The following is a 17,030-nucleotide window of genomic DNA, read 5'->3' as shown; positions in this document are numbered from 1 at the left end:
ATGCATCCGGCTGATTCAGAAAAAGGCAGCTAGCTCACGTCAGAGCCTATACTGTACAGAACCCGGGAACTTGACTACATTATCAGGGGAGAGCTTGACGCTGATGATCTTTATTCTATTGAGCTGCAGTCTGTGCAGGCAAATTTCCCACGAGGGCTATAAAATGCATACATGGCGACAGGGGCAAATCTTCAGCGAGACGACAGCAGATAATGTATTCCTTTCCTCCCAGTCTGTCTGTTTAGGAGCAGTAGGAATTCAGTTTTATGTTGATAGAAGGCTGGATGTTTCAGCTTCCCTCTCTCTCTCTCTCTCTCCTCTATCCCTGACAGATCACAAAACAACCTTATCAGAGGGCATCCACAGGCTACACTCGTATTGATTCTCTCTCTGACCACTCGGAGGCTGGGTTCGACATACTGTACAGTACAGTCAAGTCGTGCTCCCTCTCTTCCTCTCTCATTCCCCTCTCTCTCTCTCTCTCACACTTCAAACGGTTGAAAACATCTTTAGATTAGTTATGCAGTTATATTTACAATGCGGTAATCTAGCAGACACTCTTATTCAGAGCAACTTACAATTAATGTATTCATCTTAAAGTAGCTAGGTGAAACAACCACATATCACAGTCATAGTAAGTACAATTTTACTCAATAAAGTAGCAACAGCAAAATCAGTGCTAGTAGAAAAATATAAGTGAAAGCTTTTTTTTATGGGGGGTGGATAAAACTGAGATGTCTTATTCAAGATTTTTTTTTAAAAGGTAGGGTTTCAGACGTTTTCGGTGAGATGGGCAGGGACTATGCTGTCCTAGCATCAGGAGGAACCTCGTTCCACCATTGGGGTACCAGGACAGAGAAGAGCTAGGACTGGGCTGAGCAGGACCTGACCCCCGTCAGGGCTGGGACAGCCAAGAGAACAGAGGTGGCAGAACGGAGGGCTCGCTTGGGGTGTAGGGTTGGAGCGTTGCCTGAAGGCAGCACCATGGTCTTGTAGTGGATGCGACCTTCGACTGGAAGCCAGTGGAGTGTGCGGAGGAGCAGGGTTACATGGGAGAACTTGGGAATGTTGAACACCAGGCGGGCTGCGGCGTTGTAGATAAGTTGCAGGGGTTTGATAGCACAAGCGGGGAGCCCAGCCAACAGAGAGTTGTAATAGTCCAGACGGGAGATGACAATGGCCTGGATTAGGACCTCCGCCGCGTCCTGTGTGAGAAAAGGTTGTACTCCGCAGGAGTGAGTCACTGCTTTGACGTTTTCAGAGAACAACAGGGTGTTGTCCAGGGCTCGTGCCAAGGTTCTTTGCATTCTGGGAGGGGGACACCGGGGAGTCAACTGTGATGGAGAGATCTTGTACAGTCAATCCTGTCCATGGCAGCGAGTGGAATGCATTATTAAACACTTATGGGTCTGGGAAAAGTAGAAAAGTGCTTCTCAGCCTGTTAATCAGTAAATTACACGTTGTGGACCTGAGCCGGCTCTGACGGTGCCACAGAGTGATGTTCCTCGGCTGTACGCACAAGAACCATAACAGTCAGCTAGCTGTCTGTCTCTCTGGATGGCTGACATACTTTCACTGGGCGCATGATTCTGCTCAATGGAGGCAGATTACAAGTGAACTATAAGTTTACTTTGCTGCCAAAAGAATCTGATCCAAGATTAGTGACGTATCTTTTTGAAGTGTCCCAGTCTGCACTACTTCATGTTAGGTAGTGTGAAAGAATGCATATAGTGTAACACATTGGAAAACAAATATTGTGGAGTCAGCCAATCAATGAGACAGTATAACCAAAAAATGATATGAATGGATCATAGTGCTTCTGAGATACACTGAAAGAGTGGCCTCCAAAAGGAAAGAACTCACCGATGTTTGAGTGCTTCAGCAATCGGCAGATCCTGGCCTCTCTGTCCAGCTTCTGGTGATCTGAAACGGGGTGAAAAACACAAACAGGTTCATAATGCAGGATACAGTATTTTTCTTTTCCAGACATGGGCCTTTTGTCAGCTTCCTTGTCAAATATAATGTACAGAACTGTGTAATAATTCAACTGTCAGGCCAGAGCTGGTCTGGCACTGGTGCAGCAGCTCTGTGGCCTGATGATGGACTGTCTATGGAGCTGGTTACCTGCAGATAGATGGCTAAGATGGCACCAATTTTCATTATTTTTTTCACTTAGTCCTGCATATTGGAGCTCGAAGCCTAAGATTTTCACCGTACACTACAATAACACCTGTAACTCTGTGCATCTGACTATTCAACACTTTGACTCTGAAATCATCCTAGATCTCTAGAATCTGATAATGAATTATGTGGCTGTTGAGAAAGTTGAGGAGTCTAAATGACTTGATGTTACCTTGGATTGTAAAGTGTCATGGTCAAAACATATTGATTAAATGGTTGTAAAGTTCGGGAGAGGTCTGTCCGTGATAAAGAAATGCTCTGCTTTTTTTGACACCGCACTCCACAAAGCAAGGCCTGAAGGCTGTAGTTTTATCTAACCTTGATTATTGCCCGGTCACGTGGTCAGATGCCGCAACAAAAAGACCTAGAAAAACTGCAGCTGGCCCAGAACAGAGGAGCAGATCTTGCTCTACATTGTAATCAGAGGGCTGATATGAATACTATGCTGCCAGTCTCTCTTGGCAAAAAGTAGAGGAGAGACTGACTGCATCACTTCTTCTTTGTATAATATTCATGTGTTGAAAATTCCAAATAGTTTGCATAGTCCACTTACACACAGTTTAAAAACAAAGGTGTCCATGTATGCCAATGACACAATTTTTGTATTAAGTCCACAAGCTAGATGCCTGCAATGTCTCATTGAAGATCTAGATAACCTTTCTGGACTCTTTGGACAAAAAACCTAATCATGATACGTCACACCCTGGCCATAGAGAGGCTTTTATTCTCTATTTTGGTTAGGCCAGGGTGTGACTAGGGTGGGAATTCTATGTTCTTTTTTCTATGTTTTTGTATTTCTTTGTTTTTGGCCAGGTATGGTTCTCAATCAGGGACAGCTGTCTATCGTTGTCTCTGATTGGGAACCATACTTAGGTACCTCCTGCCCACATGGGTTTTGTGCCTAGTTGTTTTCTGTATTGTTGGTTTCCTTACAGAACTGTTCGTTTTCCTCTTTGTTATTTTTTGTCCTAGTGTTCTGATTTGAATCAAATATCATGAACATGTCTCACACTGCGCTTTGGTCCAGTCATTCACAGGAAGAGGATCGTTACATGATGAGTGTACAATATTACGTATTGGATCTTTAAAAGATACAGGTACAACTTCACAATACCCTGCAGTTTACCTATAAAATGGGCTGGCAGTGAAGTAGACAAACTTGGAATTCATGTCACAAAAAGTATAAATGAGCTCTCCACAATGAATTTCAATAGAAAATAGACAAGATCCTGCAACCATGGTAAATACCTGTCTATTTATGGAAAAATTGCCCTGATTATCTCCTTAGTCATAACTCAGTTACTCACTTACTTATGGCGCGGCCTACTCCTGATGATTTGTTTTTCAAATAATATGAGCAAAGAATATTTAGCTTTATCTGGGATGCTAAACCAGACAAAATTAAGTGTGCCTATCTATATAATGATTTGGGTGGGTTGAGATCATTAAATATAAAAACACTAAACCTCTCTAAAAGCTTCACTTATTCAAAAGTTTTACTTTTTACTTTTAAGAAACGCTCATCCATTGTTTAAAAAAGGCCTTTTTGCTTTTGTGCAGATTGCCATGTCTCATTTTCGATTAAATGAAAAATTAATGAAAAAGCTTTGCAGAGCTGGCTACTATTTCGAATTAAAACCCCCCTGAAAAGAGAACAAATATTATGGCTGAAATGTGCTCAATGAAATGTACTCAAATGTGCTGGTTGATAAAATACCTGTATTTATGGGAAAGATGTTTGAAAATTGTATTTTGTTTTTAAATTATATTGTACATTGGAACAGTAGAGTTATGTATTTCATGGAGTTATCAGAATTGTATGGGAAGGTCTGCTCAATCCAAGAGTACAACCAATTGATTACAGCATAATCCCCAAAATGGAGGAGGCAGGTGGCAGTGGGAGGAGGTAGGGAACTGGTCTGTCTGCCCAATATAAAGGATCAAAACTGGAGGAGGAGGGTGGCTGCGGGCGGAGGTAGGGAACTGGTCTGTCTGCCCAATATAAAGGATCAAAATTGGAGGAGGAGGGTGGCTGCGGGCGGAGGTAGGGAACTGGTCTGTCTGCCCAATATAAAGGATCAAAACTGGTGGAGGAATAAAGATAGCATAAATAGGAAAGTATACCCGTTTCATTTGAGGACCAGGATGTTGACAGCTGTGCATTAGCTGTAGAAATGTAGAAATTCGAAGAGGGTGGCCAGCAGAGATAGGTGGTAGGTGCTGAGGGAAGCTGAGGGTTGGGATGTGGAATTGGAGACAAGTGGGAGGTGCTGAGGGAAGCTGAGGGTTGGGATGTGGAACTGGAGATAGGTGGGAGGGCTGAGGGAAGCTGAGGGTTGGGATGTGGAACTGGAGATAGATGGGAGGGTTGAGGGAAGCTGAGGGTTGGGATGTGGAACTGGAGATAGATGGGAGGGGTTGAGGGAAGCTGAGGGTTGGGATGTGGAACTGGAGATAGGTGGGAGGGGTTGAGGGAAGCTGAGGGTTGGGATGTGGAACTGGAGATAGGTGGGAGGTGCTGAGGGAAGCTGAGGGTTGGGATGTGGAACTGTAGATAGATGGGAGGGGTTGAGGGAAGCTGAGGGTTGGGATGTGGAACTGGAGATAGATGGGATGGGCTGAGGGAAGCTGAGGGTTGGGATGTGGAACTGGAGATAGGTGGGAGGGGCTGAGGGAAGCTGAGGGTTGGGATGTGGAACTGGAGATAGATGGGAGGTGCTGAGGGAAGCTGAGGGTTGGGATGTGGAACTGGAGATAGGTGGGAGGGTTGAGGGAAGCTGAGGGTTGGGATGTGGAACTGGAGATAGATGGGAGGGGTTGAGGGAAGCTGAGGGTTGGGATGTGGAACTGGAGATAGGTGGGAGGGGTTGAGGGAAGCTGAGGGTTGGGATGTGGAACTGGAGATAGGTGGGAGGTGCTGAGGGAAGCTGAGGGTTGGGATGTGGAACTGTAGATAGATGGGAGGGGTTGAGGGAAGCTGAGGGTTGGGATGTGGAACTGGAGATAGATGGGATGGGCTGAGGGAAGCTGAGGGTTGGGATGTGGAACTGGAGATAGGTGGGAGGGGCTGAGGGAAGCTGAGGGTTGGGATGTGGAACTGGAGATAGATGGGAGGTGCTGAGGGAAGCTGAGGGTTGGGATGTGGAACTGGAGATAGGTGGGAGGGGTTGAGGGAAGCTGAGGGTTGAGATGTGGAACTGGAGATAGATGGGATGGGCTGAGGGAAGCTGAGGGTTGGGATGTGGAATTGGAGATAGGTGGGAGGGGTTGAGGGAAGCTGAGGGTTGAGATGTGGAACTGGAGATAGATGGGATGGGCTGAGGGAAGCTGAGGGTTGGGATGTAGAACTGGAGATAGGTGGGAGGGGTTGAGGGAAGCTGAGGGTTGGGATGTGGAACTGGAGATAGATGGGAGGGGCTGAGGGAAGCTGAGGGTTGGGATGTGGAACTGGAGATAGGTGGGAGGTGCTGAGGGAAGCTGAGGGTTGGGATGTGGAACTGGAGATAGATGGGAGGGGTTGAGGGAAGCTGAGGTTTGGGATGTGGAACTGGAGATAGGTGGGAGGGGTTGAGGGAAGCTGAGGGTTGGGATGTGGAACTGGAGATAGGTGGGAGGGGTTGAGGGAAGCTGAGGGTTGGGATGTGGAACTGGAGATAGGTGGGAGGGGTTGAGGGAAGCTGAGGGTTGGGATGTGGAACTGGAGATAGATGGGAGGGGTTGAGGGAAGCTGAGGGTTGGGATGTGGAACTGGAGATAGGTGGGAGGGGTTGAGGGAAGCTGAGGGTTGGGATGTGGAACTGGAGATAGATGGGATGGGCTGAGGGAAGCTGAGGGTTGGGATGTGGAACTGGAGATAGGTGGGAGGGGCTGAGGGAAGCTGAGGGTTGGGATGTGGAACTGGAGATAGATGGGAGGTGCTGAGGGAAGCTGAGGGTTGGGATGTGGAACTGGAGACAGGTGGGAGGGGTTGAGGGAAGCTGAGGGTTGAGATGTGGAACTGGAGATAGATGGGATGGGCTGAGGGAAGCTGAGGGTTGGGATGTGGAATTGGAGATAGGTGGGAGGTGTTGAGGGAAGCTGAGGGTTGAGATGTGGAACTGGAGATAGATGGGATGGGCTGAGGGAAGCTGAGGGTTGGGATGTGGAACTGGAGATAGGTGGGAGGGGTTGAGGGAAGCTGAGGGTTGGGATGTGGAACTGGAGATAGATGGGATGGGCTGAGGGAAGCTGAGGGTTGGGATGTGGAACTGGGGATAGGTGGGAGGTGCTGAGGGAAGCTGAGGGTTGGGATGTGGAATTGGAGATAGGTGGGAGGGGTTGAGGGAAGCTGAGGGTTGAGATGTGGAACTGGAGATAGATGGGATGGGTTGAGGGAAGCTGAGGGTTGGGATGTGGAACTGGAGATAGGTGGGAGGGGTTGAGGGAAGCTGAGGGTTGGGATGTGGAACTGGAGATAGATGGGATGGGCTGAGGGAAGCTGAGGGTTGGGATGTGGAACTGGGGATAGGGGGAGGTGCTGAGGGAAGCTGAGGGTTGGGATGTGGAATTGGAGATAGGTGGGAGGGGTTGAGGGAAGCTGAGGGTTGAGATGTGGAACTGGAGATAGATGGGATGGGTTGAGGGAAGCTGAGGGTTGGGATGTGGAACTGGAGATAGGTGGGAGGGGTTGAGGGAAGCTGAGGGTTGGGATGTGGAACTGGAGATAGGTGGGAGGGGTTGAGGGAAGCTGAGGGTTGGGATGTGGAACTGGAGATAGGTGGGAGGGGTTGAGGGAAGCTGAGGGTTGGGATGTGGAATTGGAGACAAGTGGGAGTGGAGTTGCTGGGCGGGGGATAGAATGACGGTCAAAGATAAAAGTATTGTAAGTTTGAATGACACTAAGGGGCAATGTTTTTACAGCTAATACCTGTTTGCCTGAGGCTGATGCCGTGCAGGTGTTTGTATACATGCATTTTACACACACTCTCATTCAAATTCACAACATGTGCACATACACGGTACACACAGGTAAATAGTGCCGTGCACTCAAACATTTTCACTTGTCCTTCAAGTCTTTGTTGATTTTTGCATTGTTGTTTTCTGTTTTCCTTTGTCTTTCTCTTTTATTCTCTTTTGCTCATTTTGTTGGTTGTTGGTGCACAGGGGGGTCTTGGGGGAGGGGAACGGATTTTTTGTATTTTTTATTATTATTATTAATTTTTCTTATTCTGAGGCTGTGGGGGTGGTCTCGGATGGTTGAGGGGCAGCTCTTGAGGAACTGTGTGTGTGTGGGGGGGGGGGGGGGGCATCTTGGAAGGCTGGCAGTTGGGAGCTTGGGGCTGATGGATCACTGGTTTAGGTTCCCGTTTTTTGACCTTGTGAGGGATCTGTCGATGTGCCATTGACCAGGGCGTTGACCCTGGTTGCTTCTGTGTGTCACTCTGGATAAGAGTGGGTCAGATGACTAATGTGATGCAGTTGTTGAGCAGCTTCATGGCAAGTACATTGTACATTTTAAACATTCAATAAAAAAATACAAATTTTAATTGACAATAAAAACTTACACACAGCTCTGACACACACACTTACCCCACCAGACACCAGGATCCTAATAAAGTACTAAATACTGAATAATACTGTTATAATAGCCTTATATTATTATAATACCCTTTTCCCTTAAGAGATGTTTGAAAAGAAGGCCTGAAATGTCCACATTTTTTTCAAGTTGGCGTTTTAGCCTGCCTGGCGAAGTCACCAGGCGGTTTAAGTTAATAGACGAATAACAAAGGGAGTTTCAAACCTCTCCATCAATAACATCTATGTTTCAGGACACATATCCCTCCCATTAGGCTCCTTCAATGAGGTCCCTCACTTAGACCACATCCGCACAGTCCTAGAAAAGTTCTTGCTTGAGAAATAGCTTTTTGCTAAGAAGCCATTTTTGTTTATTTTTGACCATTTTTATTGAAAGTGATCACAGTAAGGTACTTAATTGTCACCCAGAAATGATTTGAAATGTAGATTTTTAAAACACCAGCTACAATGGACCATTAATACCAGTATTGATGATACCGAAGGAAAAAATACTGTACAGTGTCTTCAGAAAGTATTCACACCCCTTGACTTTTTTCACATTTTGTTGTTACAGCCTGAATTTAAAATGGATTACATTGAGATTTTGTGTCACTGGCCTACACACCATATCCCATAATATCCAAGTGGAATTATGTTTTTAGACATGTTTACAAATGAATTAAAAATTAGAAACTGAAATGTTTTGAGACAATAAGTATTCAAGCAGTTTGTTGGCAAGCTTAAAAAGGAGGAGAAATGGTATTTGCTTAACAAGTGGCATAATAAGATGCATGGACTCTGCCTGTGCGCAATAATAGTGTTTAACGTGATTTATGAATGACTACCTCCTCTCTTCACCCCACACATACAATTATCTGTAAGGTTCTCCAGTCAAGCAGTGCATTTCAAACAGATTCAACCACAAAGACCAGGGAGGTTTTCCAATGCCTCGCAAATGAAGGGCACCATTTGGTAGATGGGTAAAAAAAGAATCTAAAGCAGACATTGAATATCCCTTCGAGCACGGTGAAGTTATTAATAAACGTTGAGTGGTGAATCAATACATCAGCTCGGGGATTTCGCCATGATGCCAATGGTGACTTTAAAAGTTAGAGTTTAATGGCTGTGACAGCAGAAAACTGAGGATGGATCAACAACATTGTAGTTAGTCCACAATACTAACCTAAATGTGAAAAGATGAAAGCCTGTACAGAATAAAAAATATTCCAAAACATGCTTGCTATTTGCAGCATGGCACTCAAGTAAAACTGCAAACAATTTGGCAAAGAAATTACATTTATGTCCTGAATACAAAGCATTACGTTTGAGGCAAATCCAACACAACACTCTTCATATTTGCAAGCATGTTGATGGACTCCAAATCACAGCTGGTTGTGATACAGCCTGGATTTGAACCAGGGTGTCTGTAGTGACACCTCAAGCGCTGAGAGACTGTGCCTTAGACAGCTGCACCACTCGGGAGCCCTGGGTATGGGAATGTTTTTCATTGGTGAGGACTGGGGAGTTTTTTAGGATAAAAACCAACGGACAAGAGCTAAGCACAGGCAAAACCTGGTTCAGTCAGCTTTCCAACAGACACTGGGAGACAAATTCACCTTTCAGCAGGGCAATAACCTAAAACCAAATATACACTGAATTTGCTTACCAAGACGACGTTGAATGTTCCTGAATGGCCTCGATACAGTTTGACTTAAATCGGCTTCAAAATCTATGACAAGGCTTAAAAATGGCTGTCTAGCAATGACAGACAACCAACTTAACAGAGCTTGAAGAATTTTTTAAAATAATAATGTACAATCCAGGTGTGCAAAGCCAGAAAGGGGGAGACAAACCCAGAAAGAATCACAGGTGTAATCACTGTCATATGTGATTCTAACATGTATTGAATAATTTCTGAAGGTACTGTAGATGCTGACGGTTAACAGTGCTGGTAATGTATAATGAGGGTGTGGGTGGGAGGGTGGGAGGGGGTGATGGTGGGCACGGTGCAAAGGAGGAGGTTCGGGAAAAGAGAGAGTTCACGTCGCCACGAGCCACTTTGCCCACTAATGAAAGTGAGGGGGAGGGCAGCCAGTGAAATAACAGTGCCGCTTTGCCAAATTAACGCTACCTTCCTTTGTGAGTGCGGAGGGCTTTCTGCGGTATTAATGAGCAATCCATATTGACAAATTAGGAAGAGGAGACCCCCTATTCCCTCCTAATTTCTACCCCTCTATTTAATAATACAGCCCTTCACTGTCTGCACAATCTGTAGAGCTCAATCGGGGACGGAGAAGGCCTGTATCAGCCCTAAAGTCGTACAAAGGCATTGCCCTCTTCATCAAGTTCATGATCGCATCGGAGATTGGATAAACCAAGCCTCCTCCATCATCCAGGCTTTTCTTGTGTGAGCGGAAGCTTCACAAAACCCCAAGTGCTGTGTAGCAGCTACATTTATATCATTATAAATGAGTAATGGTTTCTGGGATTCCACCATTAGACAGATAAGATATGAAACAAATATCCCCTCATTCTTTACTTCTATAATATTTGCTGCCGTACCAGCGTTTTATTAAGTGTATGACAATCTCCCCTCCGTACAGCCCTCCCGTACTGTACTGTATCCACTGTAATGTAAAAGCAAAGATATGTTCTAGACTTTGAAAATGGTGTTGCTAAGCAACGCTACAGAATATACCAGAAATAGAAATATAAGATATATGAGTTTGAAAAAACTACAGAGGAAAAAGTCACAGCAAACTTAGTTATTATGACCCTGTATAAATCATCCAACAGGGAGGATTTCAAATAAAAACTTCAACAACACTGAGCACAGGTCAACGGCACTATACAAGGAGAGTGTGAGACTACAATGAACCTTACGAAACAGTTTCCCAATCATGTATTACCCAACAACAGTCAAACAGCAAATGACAGAAGCCGCAGAAAAGGATATGTCCAACTCACCATACCAGTGGAACTTTGTACAGTATCATTGGTGTCCACTGTTCAGTGAGTGGATTTACAACTTAACATATGTACAGTATTGATTAGCACATCGACGTAGCCAATGGGTGGTCTCCTTTTGCACTCTTGCTGCATGGACTTTAATCTGTAAGGTTCTTATCTAGGCAAACATAGACCTGACCCTGGATGAAGACCTTCACAGTTAGTCTCAATGTAGATGCACAATAAATACACTTTTGGATAGTGTGATGCCTTGAGTTGATTTGACCATAACTAATACACCTTTTGGCCTTTAAAAAAAAATCTAAAGTCAGAAATCAAGCTCACTCACAGCTGTTTTGGGGTAAATGTTCCAACCAACTCCCGATGGCCTAGCAGTATATTATCAGAATGCTAATGGGCCTTCTGTGCTATTCAGCCAAGTGTCTTTCCCTGCTCCATGCAATCCATTCTGTTCACCCTTACACCTGAGCCTTACACCTGAGCCTTACACCTGAGCCTTACACCTGAGCTTTACACCTGAGCCTTACACCTGAGCCTTACACCTGAGACTTACACCTGAGCCTTACACCTGAGCCTTACACCTGAGCCTTTACACCTGAGCCTTACACCTGAGCCTTACACCTGAGCCTTACACCTGAGCCTTACACCTGAGCCTTACACCTGAGCCTTACACCTGAGCCTTACACCTGAGCCTTACACCTGAGCCTTACACCTGAGCCTTACACCTGAGCCTTACACCTGAGCCTTACACCTGAGCCTTACACCTGAGCCTTACACCTGAGCTTTACACCTGAGCCTTACACCTGAGCCTTACACCTGAGCCTTACACCTGAGCTTTACACCTGAGCCTTACACCTGAGCCTTACACCTGAGCTTTACACGTGAGCCTTACACCTGAGCCTTACACCTGAGCCTTACACCTGAGCCTTACACCTGAACTTTACACCTGAGCCTTACACCTGAGCCTTACACCTGAGCCTTACACCTGAGCCTTACAACTGAGCTTTACACCTGAGCCTTACACCTGAGCCTTACACCTGAGCCTTACACCTGAGCTTTACACCTGAGCCTTACACCCGAGGGTCCCCAACCCAAAGTCAGTCTCTACATAGCAAATAGAGAGGCAGGCTTTGTGTAAAAAAAGTAAATAGTACATGTAAAATCCTCACTAATCATTTTGGAGCAAAGCATCTGCATGTATATTATCCCAAGAATAAATGTCTGCCATGTCTGCCATGGCCAATTACAGAGGCACACCAACTCATTAGACAGTAAGTTAATTATGTGCATCATATTATTGTACCTGTGATTTAACACATGAGGTCATATTAATACCATACTATATACAGGGCCAGTAAATACCATACTATATACAGGGTCAGTAAATACCATACTATATACAGGGTCAGTAAATACCATACTATATACAGGGTCAGTTAATACTATATACAGGGTCAGTTAATACCATACTATATACAGGGTCAGTTAGTACCATACTATATACAGGGTCAGTTAGTACCATACTATATACAGGGTCAGTAAATACCATACTATATACAGGGTCAGTAAATACCATACTATATACAGGGTCAGTTAATTCCATACTATATACAGGGTCAGTAAATACCATACTATATACAGGGTCAGGTTAATACCATACTATATACAGGGTCAGTTAATACAATATACAGGGTCAGTTAGTACCATACTATATACAGGGTCAGTTAATACCATACAATATACAGGGTCAGTTAATACCATACTATATACAGGGGTAGTTTAATACCACACTATATACAGGGTCAGTTTAATACTATATACAGGGTCAGTTAATACCATACTATATACAGGGTCAGTAAATACCATACTATATACAGGGTCAGTTAATACCATACTATATACAGGGTCAGTAAATACCATACTATATACAGGGTCAGTTAATACCATACTATATACAGGGTCAGTTAATACCATACTATATACAGGATCAGTTTAATACCACACTATATACAGGGTCAGTTTAATACTATATACAGGGTCAGTTAGTACCATACTATATACAGGGTCAGTTAATACCATACTATATACAGGGTCAGTTAATACCATATTATATACAGGGTCAGTTAGTACCATACTATATACAGGGTCAGTTAGTACCATACTATATACAGGGTCAGTTAGTACCATACTATATACAGGGTCAGTTAATACCATACTATATACAGGGTCAGTTAATACCATACTATATACAGGGTCAGGTTAATACCATACTATATACAGGGTCAGTTAATACCATACTATATACAGGGTCAGTTAGTACCATACTATATACAGGGTCAGTTAATGCCATACAGGGTATATACCATACTATATACAGGGTCAGGTTAATACCATACTATATACAGGGTCAGTTAGTACCATACTATATACAGGGTCAGTTAGTACCATACTATATACAGGGTCAGTTAACCATACCATACTACTATATACAGGGTCAGTTAGTACCATACTATATACACGATCAGTTAATACCATACTACATACAGGGTCAGTTAATACCACACTATATACAGGGTCAGTTAATACCATACAATATACAGGGTCAGGTTAATACCATACTATATACAGGGTCAGTTAATACCATACTATATACAGGGTCAGTAAATACCATACTATATACAGGGTCAGTTAGTACCATACTATTTACAGGGTCAGGTTAATACCATACTATATACAGGGTCAGTTAATACCACACTATATACAGGGTCAGTTAATACCACACTATATACAGGGTCAGTTAATACCATACTATATACAGGGTCAGTAAATACCATACTATATACAAGGGTCAGTTAATACCATACTATATACAGGGTCAGTTAATATACATACTATATACAGGGTCAGTTAGTACCATACTATATACAGGGTCATTAAATACCATACTATATACAAGGTCAGTTAATACCATACTATATACAGGGTCAGTTAATACCATATTATATACAGGGTCAGTTAGTACCATACTATATACAGGGTCAGTTAAAGGAGTGGTTGACTCTTTTTTTTAAACCAAATCTCTATTTTTGATGTAAAAGGGACGTTACAGAATGGCCCAGAAGCTATTTTTTTACGATTTCATTTGGTTTTGAGAAACTTACCGCACCAGCAGTAGACTTCTTCATTGCTTGTTCTGCAGTATGGGGGCCATGGCTAAACATGAACAAAGTCTCCAAAAAGACTCAAATACGTCCTTTTTAGAAACAGCAAATGTTGTACCAATCAGACTTTTTCCACCAACTTTACAATACCGCCAACTTTTTTTCTGCCTTTTCTTTATATCTGAAAGGTTTTGCCGGTATCAAAGCCGAAACTTTTACTTCCGCCAAAAAACCTAGTAATCATTTCAGTAAGGTTTTGCCTATAGCTTAGTATGAAACCATAATGCTGAGGAGGCATTGACACACACTGTGCTGCTAAATTGTTTAATCGAAAACTAGATGTTTCTGGATTAGTTATAGTGAAACATGTCAATTCTGGTCTTCATTTTGACAGCTCGTTGCAAAAGGGATATATTTTGGTCTTTTAGTGGTAAATCTATCTATTTTTTCTAGCTCTTTTTTTTGCATTTATAAATTATTCAATGTCTTTCTCTGGTCTATAGTAGTAAAGGCCAAATTCAATATTTTAGCTAATATATATTATAGATATATATATATTTTTTGATACCTAAAGGAGTCCTACAATTCAAATTTAAACATCTAAAGGACCCATAGTATGACCATATTAAAACAATTCCATATGTTAGTTCCTTTTAGTATGTTATGCTATGTTTCATATGGTATGTATTCATTTGTGGATGTCCATCACCCATTTCGTATGATACGTTACAAATTACAATTTGCATTATATGTTGCGAACTTTCAAAGCGTACAATATGTTACGAATTTGCAAATCGTACGATACGTTATGAATTCTAGCTAGGTGGCTATGTGGCTAACATGCTAAGTAGTTGCAAGGTAGCTAAAAAGTAGTATGTAGTTGTAAAGTTGCTGATCAGCTAAAATTCTAAAGTTGTCCATGATGAGAACTTCCATCCTTTGGGTTGACAGACATTCGCGTAATACACCCATCCATCCAACCAACCACAACCCACAATCTGTCTTATGTAACCATACCAAACCTAACATATACTAATTTGAGTGTCCTGGATTTACATTTACTCTGTTACTTCTAGTCTATGAGACTAGGCTGGAATTACTGTGGGAATAAATATCATGGAACAGGGAAAATACTGGAATAAAGTAGGCTAATACAATTCAAAGTATGTCTCAAATTGTTACTTAATAAAACTCCCAAAGTCATCCAATCATTGTAAAACATTTGAAGCAATAGCCTACCTGCGTTTGGTCAACGAGATGATAATCACATCAACACCGATGTGATATGATTGGAATAGCCTACCTGCGTGTGGTCAACGAGATGATAATCACATCAGCACCGATGTGATATGATTGGAATAGCCTACCTGTGTGTGGTCAACGAGATGATAATCACATCAGCACCGATATGATTGGAATAGCCTACCTGCGTTTGGTCAACGAGATGATAATCACATCAGCACCGATGATGATATGATTGGAATAATCACTCAGCACCGCGTTTGGTCAAATGAGATGATAATCACATCAGCACCGATGTGATATGATTGGAATAGCCTACCTGCGTTTGGTCAACGAGATGATAATCACATCAACACCGTTGTGATATGATTGGAATAGCCTACCTGCGTTTGGTCAACGAGATGATAATCACATCAGCACCGATGTGATATGATTGGAATAGCCTACCTGCGTGTGGTCAACGAGATGATAATCACATCAGCACCGATGTGATATGATTGGAATAGCCTACCTGCGTGTGGTCAACGAGATGATAATCACATCAGCACCGATGTGATATGATTGGAATAGCCTACCTGCGTGTGGTCAACGAGATGATAATCACATCAGCACCGATGTGATATGATTGGAATAGCCTACCTGCGTGTGGTCAACGAGATGATAATTCAATCTCTATTGATAACTAAATCTCTATTTGGATACTGGTTATAGGCTACAATTAGGCTGGGGAAATGTTAGCTAGGTTGAGGTGAGTGCTGCTCATGAGCATCTTGTCTAGTTAACAAATTGATTATTTCACTCCTAGTAGCTTAGTAGCCTAGTCCTACTCCCGACCAAAAAACCTGTGACTTAATGTGATTTTGTTTCACTGAATCTCCGTCTCTATAGGCTATTTGTTTCATCGGTTTCTGTCTGGGCAAATAAGTGGAGGTGATATAGCTCATCTATTCGTTTGCTCATCTATCACTCATCAGAAACATGGAGTAATGTAGCATGGAGTAATGTAGCCTAAATCAAGAATATTATTAGTATTTTACTACTTTATATTCCATTATATTCTTACTATAAAATATATGTCTGTTGAAAGTGACTGGGTAGGTGTGTCTTGTCTGGTTAATGAACAAAATAATGAACTATTGATTTCATTTGGATGGCAACGATGGCTGCACAGACCCGTAACATAGGCCTAATTATACTCAAAATATGCTATTCTATTCTTTTGAAAATACATTTGATTAGTCTTCTGTTTCTTAGGACCTGTCTAAACGAATGAATAATGGATTTATTTTTGATGGTGCATACTCTCAATGGATTTATTAAAATAGACGCCCACCAGCATCTGCACACCACTACCACCACTTTTCCCCGGCAATGCTGCATGTACACGGGAGGTATAAAAAGAGCATGCAGGCAAGAATGTGGTAAAAAAACAAACAGTAATAGAGTCAAACATGGTAGGTAGAGAGTCAGTAGGTAGAGAGTCAGCATGTGCTCAGTCTGAAACCCTCTCCTTCCCCTCCGTACCCTTCCTACTGCCTGCACCTCCCCGTCCTCCCTACTCTCTCTTCACTCCCTCCCTCCCCTCGCTCCTCTCTCTTCCGTCTGTTCCCTCCCTCCTTCCACGCTTTCCCCTCCTTCCCTCCTCTCTTCCCTCCGCCTCCTCCCTCTCAGGTGAATCAGCAGGCCCACGCCAGGTCCTCTGAGGGCCCTTCAATCAGGCTGCACACAGCAGTCCATTACGGCCTCTCGTTGTTGTTTAAATGATGTGTCACCGTGCGCCCTTCACACGAGAGCCCAGTAGGAGGACATGGTCAGAACATCGAGCCAATATCAGACTCTTCTGGTGGTCAATGTCCGTGTCACCACGCTGTGGTTCTTGTGATGAGATATTTAGTGTAGTTGTCATACAATAGAATGGTTTTG

At 43.2% G+C, this 17,030-nt stretch overlaps 1 protein-coding gene across 2 annotated transcripts in view; it reads right to left on the bottom strand.

Moving 5' to 3' along the window:
• Nucleotides 1-17,030, bottom strand: part of LOC112229044 (calcium/calmodulin-dependent protein kinase type II subunit alpha) — an 86,381-nt gene that overhangs the window by 46,756 nt on the left and 22,595 nt on the right. For both annotated transcript variants that reach the window (XM_042309326.1, XM_042309325.1), the window contains exon 3: nt 1,864-1,923. In XM_042309326.1, the coding sequence (XP_042165260.1) occupies nt 1,864-1,923 (60 nt within the window). The remainder of the gene's footprint in view (nt 1-1,863; nt 1,924-17,030) is intronic.

This window comes from Oncorhynchus tshawytscha, linkage group LG30 (genome assembly GCF_018296145.1).
Source record: "Oncorhynchus tshawytscha isolate Ot180627B linkage group LG30, Otsh_v2.0, whole genome shotgun sequence".
Classification (NCBI taxonomy): Eukaryota; Metazoa; Chordata; class Actinopteri; order Salmoniformes; family Salmonidae; genus Oncorhynchus; species Oncorhynchus tshawytscha.
The sequence above is the reverse complement of the archived record's forward strand: the minus strand, read 5'-3'. Positions and strand labels throughout refer to the sequence as shown.